Source organism: Drosophila virilis, chromosome 5 (genome assembly GCF_030788295.1).
Source record: "Drosophila virilis strain 15010-1051.87 chromosome 5, Dvir_AGI_RSII-ME, whole genome shotgun sequence".
In the NCBI taxonomy this organism is placed as follows: domain Eukaryota; kingdom Metazoa; phylum Arthropoda; class Insecta; order Diptera; family Drosophilidae; genus Drosophila; species Drosophila virilis.
Window position 1 is genome coordinate 15,747,500 of NC_091547.1, and position 16,042 is coordinate 15,763,541.

At 42.6% G+C, this 16,042-nt stretch overlaps 5 protein-coding genes across 9 annotated transcripts; 4 read left to right on the forward strand and 1 right to left on the reverse strand.

Moving 5' to 3' along the window:
- Positions 1-80: 80 nt before the first annotated feature.
- HPS4 (Hermansky-Pudlak syndrome 4 protein) lies at positions 81-8,838 on the forward strand. Of its 2 annotated transcripts, none has more exons than XM_015173908.3 (7): positions 81-229; positions 5,299-5,533; positions 5,597-5,839; positions 5,899-5,993; positions 6,047-7,580; positions 7,646-7,881; positions 7,938-8,838. In XM_015173908.3, exons 1-7 carry the CDS (start codon positions 219-221, stop codon positions 8,104-8,106), a joined length of 2,523 nt encoding a protein of 840 aa, XP_015029394.1. In that variant the 5' UTR covers positions 81-218; the 3' UTR covers positions 8,107-8,838. The 2 variants fall into 2 exon arrangements, with proteins under 2 accessions (XP_015029394.1, XP_002049747.1); XM_002049711.4 differs by lacking the exon at positions 81-229 and adding an exon at positions 4,987-5,227.
- Positions 1,231-1,894, forward strand: LOC6627183 (uncharacterized). The gene is made up of 3 exons (XM_002049712.4): positions 1,231-1,391; positions 1,447-1,544; positions 1,608-1,894. The coding sequence occupies exons 1-3, from the start codon at positions 1,380-1,382 to the stop codon at positions 1,852-1,854; spliced, it is 357 nt and encodes a 118-aa protein (XP_002049748.2). The 5' UTR covers positions 1,231-1,379; the 3' UTR covers positions 1,855-1,894.
- Positions 3,728-4,354, forward strand: LOC116651139 (uncharacterized). Of its 2 annotated transcripts, XM_032437021.2 has the most exons (3): positions 3,803-3,829; positions 3,891-4,006; positions 4,070-4,354. In XM_032437021.2, the coding sequence occupies exons 1-3, from the start codon at positions 3,818-3,820 to the stop codon at positions 4,305-4,307; spliced, it is 366 nt and encodes a 121-aa protein (XP_032292912.1). In that variant the 5' UTR covers positions 3,803-3,817; the 3' UTR covers positions 4,308-4,354. The 2 variants fall into 2 exon arrangements, with proteins under 2 accessions (XP_032292911.1, XP_032292912.1); XM_032437020.2 differs by having other exon boundaries at positions 3,728-4,006.
- A 147-nt stretch (positions 8,839-8,985) lies between the features above and the next one.
- LOC6627181 (bromodomain-containing protein DDB_G0270170) lies at positions 8,986-11,862 on the forward strand. 2 transcript variants are annotated; one of them, XM_002049710.4, is made up of 2 exons: positions 8,986-9,320; positions 9,375-11,862. In XM_002049710.4, exons 1-2 carry the CDS (start codon positions 9,318-9,320, stop codon positions 11,418-11,420), a joined length of 2,049 nt encoding a protein of 682 aa, XP_002049746.2. In that variant the 5' UTR covers positions 8,986-9,317; the 3' UTR covers positions 11,421-11,862. The 2 variants fall into 2 exon arrangements, with proteins under 2 accessions (XP_002049746.2, XP_070066501.1); XM_070210400.1 differs by lacking the exon at positions 8,986-9,320 and having other exon boundaries at positions 9,596-9,794; positions 9,854-11,862.
- LOC6627180 (uncharacterized) lies at positions 11,515-14,696 on the reverse strand. 2 transcript variants are annotated; one of them, XM_070210401.1, is made up of 6 exons: positions 14,315-14,696; positions 13,778-14,254; positions 12,896-13,472; positions 12,721-12,791; positions 12,374-12,663; positions 11,515-12,303 (listed from the first exon to the last, which is right to left on the reverse strand). In XM_070210401.1, exons 1-6 carry the CDS (start codon positions 14,431-14,433, stop codon positions 12,068-12,070), a joined length of 1,770 nt encoding a protein of 589 aa, XP_070066502.1. In that variant the 5' UTR covers positions 14,434-14,696; the 3' UTR covers positions 11,515-12,067. The 2 variants fall into 2 exon arrangements, with proteins under 2 accessions (XP_070066502.1, XP_002049745.2); XM_002049709.4 differs by having other exon boundaries at positions 13,778-14,691.
- Between the last annotated feature and the right edge of the window lie 1,346 nt (positions 14,697-16,042).

Consider the following 16,042-nt stretch of genomic DNA (forward strand, 5'->3'; position numbering starts at 1 on the left):
AGCACCGATAGCGATATTATACCGCGTTGGCATGCCCAAATATTTTATTAAATGTACGGTCTTCCAAATGTTAAACAAGATATCGATAATTCCAGCCCACCACCCCCGCAGAAAAACACCGATAATGCGAAGTGTAAAGTTATTTACATCAAAATGAATCTTTTCAATTAATAAAGTTTAACACACTTAAGTACAAACACAAAAACAACATTACCAAAATGACTACCAAGTAAGTGCATTGAATAATATGTAGAAATAAACACAAGAAACTGCGGTGATTTTTTCGTGCGTGGGTATCTGTATGCAAGTGATTTGCATTTGTGTTTGTGTGTGTGTTTGTTTGTGTACCGTGGGTGTATGTGAGGGTATGCAGCCTCAACACGCACACAAACAAACAACATTGTACCAAGAAGAAGCCTACAATAAGCTACTGATAAGAAAACATAAGTGCATGTATGTCATTTTTAATGTATAAAAGAAATAACTCGTTTAAGCGACAAATGTTTACAACAAATGGCAATATATCATATTCGTAAATTGGAAATTTAGTGCTATAAGTTCGGGGTTTGGCTTGGTACTTGATAAAACAGAATTGTACCAACGATTACAAGAAAATGTACCAACTCTGATGAATGGGTACCATTTTAATTTTAGCAGCTTCAAGTTTTTAAAATCAAAACAGAACATTTGTATATTCTAAAGATCTTAAAAGCACAATTTTGTGCAGTGTACCTTGGCATCACTTAAGTCCAGTTTTGGTACATATGCCCATCTATGGATTGATAATAGCAATATTCAAAGGCTTAGTAAGCCATAAGCTATGAGAGAAATGTGCCATGGATCCAGCTATTCGATGTGTGGGCTCCACTTTAGCCCAGTATCTGCCCCCAGATCTGCTTAAGCTAACAGTTGGTTAGGTAAAAATATCTATGTGCATTAATATATGCATGACATCAATGATAATTACTCTCAGCTACGCCGAAGATAATTATGTACTTGAAATCGTTGAATAAATCCGGCAGCATTCCCAGGGTTAGATGTCACGTGTCAATATTTCTAAAACAAAAAAAAAAAAAAACAGTTTGTAAGCAATTAATTAATAGCTTTTACCGAATACCACTTGAGGTCGGGTTAAATTTGACAAGATGAGTAATTCAGTTATTGCCGCGCGCTTTCATGGCTTTAGCCGATTTAATAACACTTCGCTGTGAGGGCTCGTAGCTGTCATTAGGTCTTAATTTGAGATCTGTTCAATTTGTTTTTGTTGCCGTTTCGAAACTCGTTTTCACAGCGTTTGCTATTTTAAATAAAAGAAGCTGCGATCGAGTGCGGCAGTTGCTATCGAGGCATGTGCAAACCCAAAGGCTCATAGTGAGACGATGCTCAGAGCGGTGAGTTATCGGTATGTCTTGGCGGAATCCCGATTAATGTGTTATATATCCCAAGTGGATTGTGGTGCTATTTGCCAACTCGGTGCTTGCGGCAGCGGCAACGCCCGTCCCGAGCTCTCAACTGGGCAGCCCTAATGGTCAATATACGTTGAGGTAGGCTTTTATCCAAGGCTCATCTCCATAAGCTTGACCTAATCAATAGACTTGCTTGCACAGCATTCGACATCCGGATGGCAAAAGCTGGCGTGAGGAGACTGTGAAACAGGTTCCACCCGGTGTCCCGGAGGTAAAAGGTATGCTCAATCAGAACTTTGAAGACCAAGGCGGCACTCTGGTGGTCATCTATGAGGCGGGGCCCAATGGATATGTGGCCAAGTATAGCTATAAAAGCGCAGGCAAGCCGGAACAGCCCGTATTTGCAATTTTTCTAAGTCCAGCAGTTCTCAAGTCGTCCGCCGGCTAATTTGGTGTAATTTGTATCTAATAAATGGAATTACCTTAGACATGGGTTATCCTAGGGCTATGTGTATAAAAATGTCTTCCATTTTGTCTCAGTTTTGTAGCCATCGTCAGAAAGTTGATGTGTCGGAATAGATCGCTTCAGACCACTATATCATATATCTACAATTCAGCACAACTCTTTTGTCTATCAAAATATTTGAGAAAAGCTCACAGAGCTGAAGAGGCTTTTTCTAGCAAAAGCAAACACTTTCTTCTTAAAATTATTAACGTATACATTGTTCTTTAACTTAGCTCATATTATTTATTTTAGTTTATATTAGGCATAGCCATTAACCGGTTTCTTGGATTTTGTTGTATTCTTTGGTTGCTCAAAAGAATTAGCCAAAATATGTGTAGAAAAAATAGAAAAAATATCGATTTATTATTAATTTAAGCAAGCATTCATCTTTCCATTCGTTTTAACTATTGAGTGCAGTTTTTTGAGCATATATTTTCATTTGCCCTTAATAATAGTACGATCAATAACTGCGTAGACCTGAAAGTATGCTATGATATTTACATTGGCACAGTTATGCTTGACACCTTGTTTATTATACTAGCGGGTATACCACGTTTTGGAAGCTTTTTGTTTGCAAATTTAGACATAAAGCTTCCTGATATAATCTTGTGGCGATAAGCTTGAATGCAAATAAATATTTTTCGTTCATAAACTAACAAATCCTTGCAAATATCTCACTTATGCATGGTATCTGGATCTGGGACTACAGACCATAATTCTAACTTTAAATGTTTTATCCTAGTTGATTGAAGCTTAGCTGACATACTGTCTCAATTGATTGCTGCTATTTATGATCTAGAATAGCTCCAGTTCTGTTTGTTCTAAATGAGTGTAGTAAAGGCGACAATCGCTGTTGTATCCAGATTCATAACTCAGTTCCAACTTCTTGCAGCACACTAAATTTATGCGCATTCCTAGAGTCATCTGTCACAACTCGAAACTAGGATAATGATGTCACTGAGATTCTGGCACTCCTTAAGCTTATGTAGCAGCTACGTGAGTCCCAAAGGAGAGGTGGTAGATCATATTGATGATCCTTGACTAAAAAGCTGATTTGTTAAAGATGTGCTAACCAGTTTGTCTTAACTGAATACGCAGTAAATGCAACATCTGACTTTGTGTTGAGCGGTTTGTGGTAGCTTTTTCCAATTTGGTACTTGTAACACCTGAACACAATTAACCATATATGTTTAAGTACGCCTCTATCCAAGGTTCTGTTTATGCTCTTGACCCAGTCAAGTGACTTGACAAATAGCAGATGATCACGCAAGCCGCAAGCTGCGGCTTTTCTTTATTTTCCCGCACTAAGGGAAATTAATTGTTGAATAACTTTGGTGTTTATAAAGTCGCTGATTTTTGAAGAGTTGCAGAACGACGCGTTGTTTACGAACATATCTAGACATGGTTCGTCTTGGCAGCTGATGCGGAATATCTATTAATTATGAGGTCGTATAGTTAAGGCATTTGCAAAAATCATCTTTTCACCCACATTCAACAGGTGAAAGGTATAAATATTTAAACATATGCATCTAGTATACAAAGAGCACATTCCCAAAAAATTTAATAAATGCTTTGCGCTCGTTTATATTTTTATTGAAAACTTGTAAACTTGTGGAGGGTATTATAATTTTGTCTCGACATGAAGCCCTGACGGGCTTCACATTTCCCTTATATGTCTCTATTGAAAATAAGCCTTAGGCTTTACCAATTTCCTAGCCTAGAGTATTTATTCTTCGGCTCGTTGAAGGTACACGTTCTCTCTTGCTAGGTTTTTGTTTAACATGCGAAACAGAGTTTATTCTCACGTCTTACGGGAGATTGGAATCACGATTTCGCAGGTCTTTTAAATATAAGACGATGCGACTTAGAATGACAGTTGCAATTGACTAGACTTGGTAACTAGATAATGCTCGGAGCGGTGAGTTAAGAATATCTTTTCCGAATTGCAACTAATGTGGGTACATTGTGTTTCTGCAAAGTCCATTCTTGTACTTTTCGTCAATTTGGTGCTTGCGGCAGCCGCAACGCCCGTCCCGCGCATCTCTGGCGAAAGTGGCTCTCAACTGGGCAGCCCTAATGGTCAATATACGTTGAGGTAGGCTCTTATCCAAGGCTCATCCTCATAAGCTAGACCTAATCAATAGACTTGCTTGCACAGCATTCGACATCCGGATGGCAAAACTTTGCGCGAGGAGACTGTGAAACTGGTTCCACCCGGTGTCCCGGAGGTAAAAGGTACGCTCATTCAGAATTTTGACGTCGAAGGTGGAACTCTGGTGGTCACCTATGAGGCGGGGCCCAATGGATATGTGGCCAAGTATAAATATACTGTCGGACAAGAATTTTCGGCAGCTCCGGCTTTGGGTGTTGGACTTCTAAAGTCCCTTCCCGGTTAAACTTGATTTATATGGTGTTTTATTTAATAAATAGCATAAAGGTTAAACGCCTTTTTGTTAGTTGGAGATGCGTTATCCTAAAGGGATCCAGTTTGAGGACGGGGTGAATTAGATGTTTGTTTTGTTTCAAAAGGGGATTAATGCGCTAAAATATTACAGCATAATTTTAATTAATAAAAGCTTAAGTTTTGTTAAAACTAGTTTGCCCTTAACTAAGTACATGTTATTATTACACATTCCCAAAAGTATGCTCTTATAATTAGGCATGAGAAAATATGCCGCGTACTGACGACGAATATTAAATGCACTTGAGCTTTAATAGCATACTCTTTCTCTCTCTCTCTCTTATTCTCTCTCACTCACACTGAAATCTATATCTATATTGTTTCGATTGTTGAAATCGGCTTATCGTTGTTATCGATAACCGCTGTTTATCGGGCTGTTTAGTGGCATTCAAATTATTGCCGCTTGAATTGACTTGCAAACTGATATTAGTTAGAGCGTAAATCAACGGCGTAATAGACGGCGATTTCACCTCGCGTCACCTTAGCCGCCCCCCCCCCCCCCCCGGCCCACCTGTTCGACTGGCAGTGACAAGCGTGAGCAAAATTTCAAACAATGCTGCGCGGCTGTTTGGCACCTCATATCATGTTTATCAGCCAGCCAGCTGGCAATTCAGTTGAGTTTCTGTGGCACTGCCGTGTTGACTGACTTATCATCCAGGTCGTGCGGGAGGCGATAAGCCGCCACGATGCAGCTTTCGACTTGAGTTATCCAACAATTGCGAAACTGGACTCTCTTTCTTCTCTTTCTTTTGCCGAAATGTTTAAAGAGTGGCGGAAGCCCAATCAGAAACGCTGGCAGCAGCAGCAGCAACAACAACAAAAGCTGCAGCAGCTGCGGCGTCGTATGCTTGACAGGTGCCATTCGCAGTGACTCTCCAACTGTAGTAGTAACATCTATAGTGTTCTCAATGGTTTTGTATCCACAGGGAGACGATGATTGTGTTTGTCTATGACACGGAGTGTCTAAAGGATGAGGCAGACGATCCCATTGCCGCGGTGCTCTACTTTCATCCCAGCTGGGTATCGGACACACAGAAGGTGGCTCTCTGTGGTCAGCTAATGGGCACATCGTATTTCCTCAAGGATTGTTTCTTCAAGCCGCGCATCCTGGCCCTGCAGAATGGCAAATTTGTGCTTAAGGAGTTCGGTCGCTTCACTTTGGTGAGTAGGCTGCTGAAAAGACCCCCTCATTGTTATTGTGATTCATTTTCATTGCTTCCACAGGCCGTGGGCACCGATCGCAACATTGCCGATGAGCTGCTGCAGCATCGGGCCAATCTCTTGAGCTCCCTCTTGAGGTTCTTCCATCGTGATTTGCAGTCGCTGCACGATCAGTATGCACAGACCACCCAGCAGCACAACCGGAATCTCAACGAGAAACTATATCACATATTTGAGACATATCTGCCCATGCTTCAACGCAATGGCAACACATTCCAGAATGTGCCCAAGCTGCGCATGCCCAAGGTGAGTTAATTGAACTGGATTAAAGAAATGCTCAACTCGTTTACCACGCTCGACCCCAGACCGCCAGCCACATCTACCTGGAGGCCATACAGACGCTTCAAAGCTGTCAGCAAACAAGGGGCATTCTCGGCGGCGCTATACTCTACCACAACAAGTGAGTAGATTTTGAAAAAAAGAACTATTTGTGACTGCCTGCTTCCATTTCAGAGTGGTCGCCTCTCAGCTGGGGGATGTGGTGACCAAGCAGCTGGTGTTGACAGATCCGCGTCATGTACGCACCGCGGCCGAGCAGCTGAACATGCAACAGTTTCACATACCACACGGTGTGCAAATGCTGGTGGTGTATGTAGAGCAGCAGCACTATCTCAAGTTGGTAGCGGAGGCGCAGCGTGCCCAGAACATGCAGATGACGACAGCGCAGCTGGGTCAAAGCGCGCTGCCATTTCAATATGCAAAGCGCAAGTTGAAGCGGGACAAATCGCTAATCTTCACTCATATACCCGAGGAGGAGCAGGCCCCGGCTACGACCGGACCGGTGGAGCTGCCGGTGGCGAGACCAAAGTCAATGCGGCCCACCCATCTGCCGCTGCGCCTGAAGAACTTGCACAGCAAAGACCTACCTGAGTCGGGCATTGCTTCGATCAATTTCGATGAGACAGATTCCTATCCCGAATTCATTGGACGCACCAGCGTCTGTAATACGCCTATGACCGAGAATAAGGTGCTGCCGGTGGCTAGCGTTATGTCTATATGCGCCAATCCCGAAGATGAAGACGCCGATGCGCACAACTCGAATGGCAAGGTTGCAACATCGACGGCGTCGTCGTCACGTCGTAACTCGCTCAAGCTGGATGTGGAAAAGTTCTTTTCGAACTTCATCAGTAATCCGAACAAGCAGCTGACGCGTCGCAAGTCCTCCGCTGACTTACAGGACGCACTGCGTGCCATTTCAAAGAAGCTGGGCCACATCACACACGGCTACAAGACGGATGTAAATCGCAATGGCAACGGCAACTCCGACGCCGACGGTAGCATCGATGTGTCTCCTGACTTCATTGGGAGCGATGAGCGTAGAAGCTCGCGCACCATTAGCGATCCCACCTATCCGGTTTTCAATGCCAACGGGCAGCAGATTTCGCGTAGCCTGTTTCAACAATTTCTTGAACAATATCGCAAGCTGTGGGGCGTTGCCAGCGAGCAGGCCGGACAGGATGCAGAGCTGGCGGCGCTTGTTGCCGAGTTCCAGGAGTTCAACCGGGAAATACAAAAGTTGGACGAGCACATGCGACAGCAGGCAGCCTCGGCTGAAGCAGCAGATCGTAATCTAAACATAACAGCAAAGACGCCGTCAGATAAGCGTGCCATGTGTCTGCCCCTCAAATCCGCAGGCGAACCAGGCATTGTGGATCCAACAGTAACTCAGCGTCGTAATGGAGGGAGTGGAGTTCCGCTAACGCCGCTAATGGCTAAGCTCTCTGTGCTCGCGCTCAACGAGGCCACGCCCATTGAGATACAGACCCCCCTGGCTAGCAGCAAGGGATTTCCGCGTCGCAGCTCGCTTAGATGTGAGGATGCAGTTGATGCGCTGGCAGCATTCTCCAATGGTCAGCCAGCATCTGCGTCTGCTTCCACAGATGGACGACAGCGAACGGAGCTGTATGTGTGCGGCCAACAAAACATGACGCTGCTGTTGCTCATGGAGGAGGGCACCTGCTTTCAGCAGGCCGTTGTCCAGAAGATGGTGAGCTATCACGTTGATCCACCTAATGGAAATCCTTTCTTAATCTTCTTCTTGTGGCTTGGCAGTTCGACATTTGTGTGGCAAAATTTCCGCACATGGAATCTCAATTGAATCAAACGCTAAACGTCAATGTGGAAGGCGATAAGCGTGATGGTGGCAACTATAGTTTCATGTGCATCGATGACAAGTGGGATGCACTGCAGCGCAACGGACCATGGAATCCGCTGGAGCTGAACACACTTGAGAGCATGCATCACGATTTGACGCAGCCGAGCGGCCAGCTTACCGATTTGATACTTCGGTAAATACTTAACTTACACTGCATATGAATATTAAATTTATTGATTATTCTTACAGCTCACAAGACTCTGTCTTCTACGGCTACAAGTGCGGACGCACAGAGTTCTTCTACAAGGAGCCCACACATCAGATCAATGGCATACCGCCGCCCTCGGATCCCATTGGAAACATTCAGATGCGCGCCAAGTCACGTCTGGAACGTGATCATTCCTACATGCTCATGTAGATAACGGAATAACCATATGCACACATAGCAAAAAAAAAAACAAAAAACAAAAATACTCGCATGCTTAGCCAAAAACTCACAGATAATGTCCAGATCTTATATGGGTGCTGTAACTGCAACGCAGCCATAAAGCCAATTTAATGCCATCCGTTCTAATTGTAACTTACTTTGCCATCTCAGCCTGTGTTTACACGAGGTGGAGAATTTATTAATTGAGTTTCCATGTTGATCGCTTTTACGTGTACTGGAACGACAAACTATATTCAAATTTTAATCGATCTATATGTGCTTGTTACTCTCCTAGAATCTAATAATTGGAGCTCGTGTTAGCACAGCATATTTTAAAAAATATTTTTGTGTAAACTAGATGCGCAGCTTTTAGCCAAATCTTATCTTATGTACATTTGTTTTTCTGCATTCTTGTAAAGTACAATATCCTAAAGTAGTTGTTTTTAATTTTTTTATTAGTACACCCAATTGTTGTTTAATTATAATTCGATAAAATATTTGATTTTATGTAATTAGAAAAAGAGCCAAATAGTGAAACGTTTGAACTGGGATAGTTAAGTTGTGATTAGGAATTCAATTTTCAATAATTTATTTATTATTTTTAATTATAATTTGTAAACTAGTTAATACATATAAATGTCTTATATACAAATATGAATTTTTGGCCAGGGCATCAAAGGCTCTGGAACCATCTACTCATAAAGCTATACCCATGTCAACGTGGACTTATTTACAAATTGTTTGAAAACTTAGCGCATAGTGCCAATTTAAAAGCCGTCAATGTGTATGAAAATTGCTAAAGTATACTTATATACTTATACTATATACTATATATGTGTGTATATTTATCAGAATTGCCGCCGAGACAGTTTTAGCAGCAGTGTAAATTGCAACTGCAAAGAGGAAATGTGTGCAATATACAAAATATTTTGCGAGTTTGTGTTGATTTTAGTCCAAATATGAATTGAATACAACTAAAAAGCATACTTTACAAATATGCAACATATAATATCAGATCGCGATGAATACACGTGTATTTAAGCATAATTTTTTAAAAAATAAAAAGTACCTTATAATAATATTCGCATTTCAGCGTGGATAGTACAACATACTATCCTTGTTTTACTTGTCACTTAAATCATCATTTATCAGTTGAAAATAGATTCTGTTGCGTTTTAAAAACTATCTGCAGCTAATTAGTGATGGTAAGTGGTGGGCTTGCAATTTGTGTATGCTTTAATTCGGTTTCAATGTTACAGCCCAATCCTAAAGGACTGTCGATTAGACTTAAGATTCCGACTCGTGTGCAGCCCGAGGTAGTGCCGCCGCCGGGCAGGGCTGGCGAATATACCAATAAGATACATCACATGAATAAGTATTTGTTGGAAGAATTGTGTCAGCAGGAGTTCGCGCTGCCTTTCATGGAGCCAGTGGACACAAAGGCACTTAATGTGCCTACTTACTACACCATCATCGAGCACCCAATGGACGTGGGCACCATTATTATGCGAGTGGAGAATAGATACTATCGAAGTGTCCATGAACTTATCAACGATGTCAGGCTGGTGATAAGGAACTGTTTTACATTCAACATGCCAGAGGCGACTGTCTATCGCGATGGGCAGAAGTTGGAAAAGCTCTTTCTCAAGGTGCTCGAAAAACTGCCAACGGGAGAGGAGGTACCCTACGACAAGGACAAAGCCGAAAAGTCAATAATGAAGCGTCAATGTCGATATAGGTTAAGAAAGCTACAGGAACACACCGATCAGATGGAACAGGATGGCCAGGAATTGTTCCGCGAAAAGTGGATGCCCTTTGCCGAAGAGATGCACAAGCGTAACATCAAAACGCTGGAGGATTTTGATAGCCAACTGGACAACATTCTGAAGCACTGCCATGATCATGGGAAGCGCATCCTTGAGTCCTATGAACATGAAGCCAACCGGCTTATAGAAGATGAGGAAAGCGGAGACAATGAGAATGTAAGTGATGAGGCCGGTAGCAATATGTGGCCCTGCCATAAGCCCCTGTTTGACTGGGAAGACACCATAATCGATGCCCTCGATGATACGCTCATTTGCCTGAAGCAGGACGTCGTCAAATGTCGTCTGGGTGAGCATAAGAAGAATAAGCAATCCTACAGTGAGATCCTTCTGCCTATATTTGTCAACGCTCAGATTATCAGCGAAGGTCTGTGCTCGCAAACGAATCTGCCCGACTCCTCCGATGAGGAGGAAATCGAATGGCATCCGGATCGCGTCAGCGATAAGGAACGTCATGCCATACGGCAACAGTTCAGCAGTCTAATTCCAGAAGCCATATTCGATATAATGCACATCATTGAGCAGGCCGAATACCGGACCGCGAGCAACGCTGACCGTAAATATAATATGATGTACTTTAGTCCCCAGACGATAGTCCTCATAAAGAAGGCCATTGAAGCGCAAAATAAGGCCAGCCTGAAGCACGAAAAGGAACAACAAGACGTGGAAATGCACGGCGAGCAGCAAGATCCGGGAGAGCTGGATAATATCAGAGATCAGAATTTATATTATACAAAAACAAACACAGATTTTGTAGGACACAACAACCATATAGGAGAATACAAAGAGCAGTATGCCGGTGGCAACCGTTTGGAGCAGCATCAGCAGGCAATACCAATATACTACCTTTCCTTGCCAGAGGCTGACCAGCAAAAGGTGGAGGAAAACATAATGCGGGTCCTAGACGATTCTAGGGGCGGCATGGAGTGGGAGGTGTTGAGCGACTGTGACTCCGATGCCGATGAGAACGACTGTAAAGACAATGCGAACAGCGGCTGTGATGACAATGGAAACGACTGTGATGACAATGAGAGCTACGACTGCGACTCTAATGAAAATGACGATTGTGACTCCAACGAGAACGAGGGTGATGATGATGAAAACAACTACTGTGCCACCAATATGAATGAAGACTGTGAATCCAATGAGAACGACGATTGTGATTCCAATGAGAATGGCGAATGTGACTCTAATGAGAATGACGAATGTGACTCTAATGAGAATGATGAGTGTGACATCAATGAGAACGACGACGGCTACTCCAATGAAAATGACGGCTGTGACTCCAATGAAAACGACGAATGTGACTCTAATGAGAACAATGACTGTGACTCTAATGAGAACGATGACTGTGATTCCGATATTAACAACGACTGTGACCCCAATGAGAACGACTATTCCTCCGACGGTGAAATTGATGGCCAGCCATCAAGCCATGCATATGCACAATATAATAATGTTACGCACAGCTATTATCATTAAGTTCTCTGATATCAAATTAATAATCCAAGTTATTTTTACGAATTGCAAAATGCGTAAAAGACTTTACCAATGGGGAAAAATTAAACACATAGTGTATCGAAAAATGATTGATTTATTTCGATTTCATTTGACATTTTTTCGGAGTTTTTTGTTTTCTTAACGTTAACTTTTCTAATGCTTCTGCATTTTTGTTCTTATCAAAATACTTTCTTGTTTTGCTTCAAATGATGGTGTCGGTCATGCATATAGAGCTTATATAATTTGTAATTAAAAATGTAAACTTATTGTACCACAATGAAATAATTCTCAAGCGTTTTCTTTGTCAATCTATGCGTATTCTATGTCTGCTTATCTTGTGAACGAAACTAAATATAAATTTAAGCATATTAGATAAATCACACAACAATCTTTGCTGCACTTTGCACTCTCACTAACTTCGTTGTAGGCGGCTAAAAACTATATGGATTACAGCTATTTATATATGTAAGTAAATATATAATATTTATATATATATATTCATATATATATATATATAGGTATGGGTGTAGTATGATTAACATTCTTGCGTTTCTTCATTTAGCACATTTGACTACAAAGCTTAGTAATTAACCCGTTGCTGTCGTTGATTATTCTCCAAGCCTGATCAACTATGCCACAATATGACTATTTTTGTTCAGATCAGTAAGTAACTCGGCATTCAAATCCTCCCCCTCCAGCAAGTCGCCATTGAGCGAATGTGGTATGCTAGTGGACAGCACCATGCCACGACCACCTCCGCCGCTGCTTGTACCAATAGATATATCATCCGGTGGCGAATTACGACGACGCTCGCGTTCTCGTACAATATGTGGCGCCTCGTTAAACTCGTCTAGCTCATCCATGCCTAGCTCGAAAGAAGAATTAGTGATATAAGAGATGTTCACTTTATGAACAAATCAAACAAGTTAACTTACCCGCATACTTGGTGCCCGCTAGCAGGAGATATTGTCCGGCACGATTGGGCCATAGTAGTCCGGTCATTACACAGTAGGCCATGCAGTCGGCCGAGTTTGTGATGCCCTGCAGCAGCTTGTAGCGCCACATGGGACTCACCTGTAACGCCACAATAGCTACAATGGGCAAGTAGATGAACCACACCAAACTGGATGCACCCAAATGCAAAAGAAAGTCCAGCTTCTTGCTGGAGTGCTCATACTTCATTGTATTACGTAGCTCGTACAGAAACCACATCATAAACGAAGTGCTGTTCCAAAGAATTGCCAATTAAATTGGTGATAAATAAAATAGTAGAAATACATACCGCAGTATTAGAACAATCCAGCCTGGCCAGCTCTGGTATTCATCGCTATCCGATATAATATCCACTTCCGTCTGAAAAAATTAAAAACAAAATGTTCAACATGTGCTTTCAGGAATATATATACTTATAGGCAGCTCGCATGCAGCAATATTTTGTTGCTTTCCCCTTAACTTACCCGATCCCATATGTACAGAAATACATGGAACGCACAGTATGGCACCCAAATAGACATCAATATGATCCAGCCGGTGCGGCTAATTTGCTGTCGCGTCACCGCCCAGCCCTTGGCTAGCAGCAGGAGAATCAGCATGAATGTCGTGCGACTCAGGATATCCAAAACATCGCCGGCAGCCTGCATGTTGGGCTCACCGACACCGTTGGCTGCATATCGAATTAGATGCGCCGTGATGAGCGCCAGGCTCACAAACTCACTGAGCAGGCTGAGCGTAAAAAGTCTGGTCACTGGATGCTTTTGAAGACGCACCGCATAGATTTGCATCGGCAGCAGTACAATGTAGACGAGCATAAATATGAGATACATTTCCAGCAGATTCTGCTGATCGTACGGGTACTGAAAGGTCAGCGGATGTGCGGCCGAATCATTCGGATGCACATTCACCAAGTTGATATCATACTGCAGGGTGGTCAGCAGGCTGCTGCTGGAATTTTTCAGCTTGGCCAGATTCTCGTGGGCATGCCACTCGCAGGTACTGCGATTGCGATAACAGGCCACCAAGGCCACATACCAGAAGCTACAGAGACAAACAGAAGGTGGTATTAGAAATGCTTACAAAAGTTGGGATTATAATTATATCCGTAATTAAGCGCTACAATAACATTTCACAAAACATAAACAAGTAACACTGTCTGTGCTTTATGTGGAAATATAAACAAAAGAACATATGGAAAAGCGAAATCGAAGACCCAAGTCTCCCATTGTCATTAATAGCGAACAGCTATATCAATGAAATTACGGACATGTCTATAATGGCTGTGTAGCTGGCGGCAGCTTATCAGTCAATTGATAACAACAGATATCTACTGTTCGGCTACTTACCGCGGCTCCGCCTCCAGGTCTATGACGTAGGTGAACTGATGTCCGGCTATGACATTTGATGGAGCATCTTCGTCGACGCACAGCTGGCCTCGGGTGCAAGGTACACGGCGCAGAAAGTCACGCTTGCCCTGGGGATTGCAGTCCGGATCGTAGACGATATGTTGCAGACGTGAGAACATGCGCGAGCAGGCGCGCTCCCTGTTGCGATAGTTCCGATTGCTATAAAAGTCCACAAATGTCGACTTGTCGAGGACAACGAGCGTTACGGGTGCGCTGTATGTGTCCGGTGACGTCACATTGCCGTATATATAGCCATAGGATACGGCACTACGCGGCGTGGGAGGATCGGCTTTCTGAAAGCCGAACTTGATGAGGAACTGAAAAAAGTCGGCTGTGTGAAACTCGCCGCTGATGTGAGTCGATGATGCCGCCGGTGATTGCAGCGCGAGCATCGCCAATAGCAGCAGCCATTGAATACTGTGGGAGGCAGGGGTTGATGGTGGTTGAGTTGATAATGATGCTGCGTACATTGCAGACCTTATCACTAGATTTGTTGCTCTGCTGCCAGCGCCGCTACTTTGTGTTGATTTTTCTGTAGCTGCTGTCGTGGCAGCTAAATTGCAAATACAATGCCAAGGTGGCGCACTTTTGTGCATTCTGTGCGAATTTGTTAGCTATTTTTGTTTGTGGAAACTTCCACCTTGCTCACTTTTGCTCTGCTCTTCGTCTGCTTCTTCTTCTTCTTGCCCAGTTGTTTTCCAAGGTGGACAGCACTAGTGTATGATGTGGGCACCCAGAAAATGTAACATTTCTTGCAATGTTAATAACAGCGCATAACAGATTCGTTTCGGATGAACTGCCGTTTTTCTTTCTTAATTTTGCAAATAATTAAATTTGTATTTGGCTCATGCAGTTTGTTGAGAAATTGCCAAAATAATGATTTATTTAACAAAAAATATATCTAGAAGGCTACGAGTTGACTAACCGAATCAAAAGTAACAGAAACACAACCATAACAGAAGACCTTTCACTTAGTGTGACCATAAGAGGGTAAAGTACAAATACAAATTTCGAACAACGATACTGTTAATATCAACAGGCTTTGTTACCATCATTTTTGAAATGGTGGGTGAATAATGGTTGTGCATATTTGACCATAGATGGCGCGTTGTGACTGGTGAATTGACATTTCAAATTTAATCGCAAAGTCGGACGTATAAGAACTTAAAATTTTTGTTTAACCACCTATTTAGTGTTTTTTTGAGTATTCATTTTACCGAAATATGCAATTATTAAACAATGAAGGACATTAGCAGAGTGTCGGCCGCACTTACTACCGTTTCACAATCTCATTTTCCTACCTACAGCTCGTACAGCATAACATTTTTTGAGTGAATATTTCTTAAGCTGGCAATAGATGGCGCTTTGTGACTGGTGAAATGGCATTTCAAAACTTTATCCCAAAATCAAACGCCTAAAGACATGAAACTCCTTGGTTTCTCAAAAATTTGCATTTTCTTAATATATATACTGCCCTAATATGCGATTATCAAACAATAAAGGTCATCAGCAGAATGACGTATTGCAACCCCTTGAATGGCCGCATTAACCACAGGCACACACTCTACTTCCACTCTACCCCCCTTTGAGCACGCAATTCAACAATAAATTTCAATAATTCCAAAATTTATGCGGAAAAGAATGATGCTACCCTTTGGCGCTTTTGCAATGGCAACTTCAAAGTCTGCAGTGTCCGGAATTATGTACGTTCACACCCCTCCCTCCCGCACTGGCCAATAAACGGGCATCCCCCTATTCATAAAGATACGTGCATATGTATAATGCATGCGTCGGTGGCGACAATCCCCACATGGATTGCGGTTGCCATTGATGCTACGGAAGTTGTGCCAAGGTGCAAAAGAGCTTTGCACGCTGGTAATTCCTTTGAGTTTTGATTGTTGCAAAGGGGGGGAGAGAAATGGCAAAGTACGGGTTGATTTTTCTCCTTTTTTCTCTCTTTGGAATGAATGGAAAAAAATATTAAAATCTGTTCAATTTGCCGATTCTTTTGCATGCTATTGAAATATAGAATTTCTATTGTGATTTCATGCTGTTCGGCTTAAGGGTGGTTAAAGTTCAATTTTTGGGTGTGGGACATCAAATCGTTGGGTAGTGTTTGTCCTTGCTCTTACTTGTACTTGGAGCTGCCCCCAAATTGACCTAAATACCGGAGTCCTTTGCTCATCTCAAATTCATTATCGATGA

What these genes read in the sequence shown, in the direction of transcription:
- LOC6627183 (XM_002049712.4), top strand. An exon ending in AATGGTCAATATACGTTGAG is followed by an intron (nt 1,545 to 1,607) that starts GTAGGCTTTTAT and finishes TTGCTTGCACAG; the next exon opens with CATTCGACATCCGGATGGCA.
- LOC6627180 (XM_002049709.4), bottom strand. Translation starts at nt 14,433, where the DNA reads ATGCACAAAAGTGCGCCACCTTGGCATTGTATTTGCAATTTAGCTGCC. An exon ending in TGGATTGTTCTAATACTGCG is followed by an intron (nt 12,664 to 12,720) that starts GTATGTATTTCT and finishes TCTTTGGAACAG; the next exon opens with CACTTCGTTTATGATGTGGT. An exon ending in AGCGGGCACCAAGTATGCGG is followed by an intron (nt 12,304 to 12,373) that starts GTAAGTTAACTT and finishes CTTTCGAGCTAG; the next exon opens with GCATGGATGAGCTAGACGAG.
- LOC116651139 (XM_032437020.2), top strand. Translation starts at nt 3,864, where the DNA reads ATGTGGGTACATTGTGTTTCTGCAAAGTCCATTCTTGTACTTTTCGTC. An exon ending in AATGGTCAATATACGTTGAG is followed by an intron (nt 4,007 to 4,069) that starts GTAGGCTCTTAT and finishes TTGCTTGCACAG; the next exon opens with CATTCGACATCCGGATGGCA.
- HPS4 (XM_002049711.4), top strand. Translation starts at nt 5,130, where the DNA reads ATGTTTAAAGAGTGGCGGAAGCCCAATCAGAAACGCTGGCAGCAGCAG. An exon ending in CCAAGCTGCGCATGCCCAAG is followed by an intron (nt 5,840 to 5,898) that starts GTGAGTTAATTG and finishes GCTCGACCCCAG; the next exon opens with ACCGCCAGCCACATCTACCT. An exon ending in AGGCCGTTGTCCAGAAGATG is followed by an intron (nt 7,581 to 7,645) that starts GTGAGCTATCAC and finishes GTGGCTTGGCAG; the next exon opens with TTCGACATTTGTGTGGCAAA.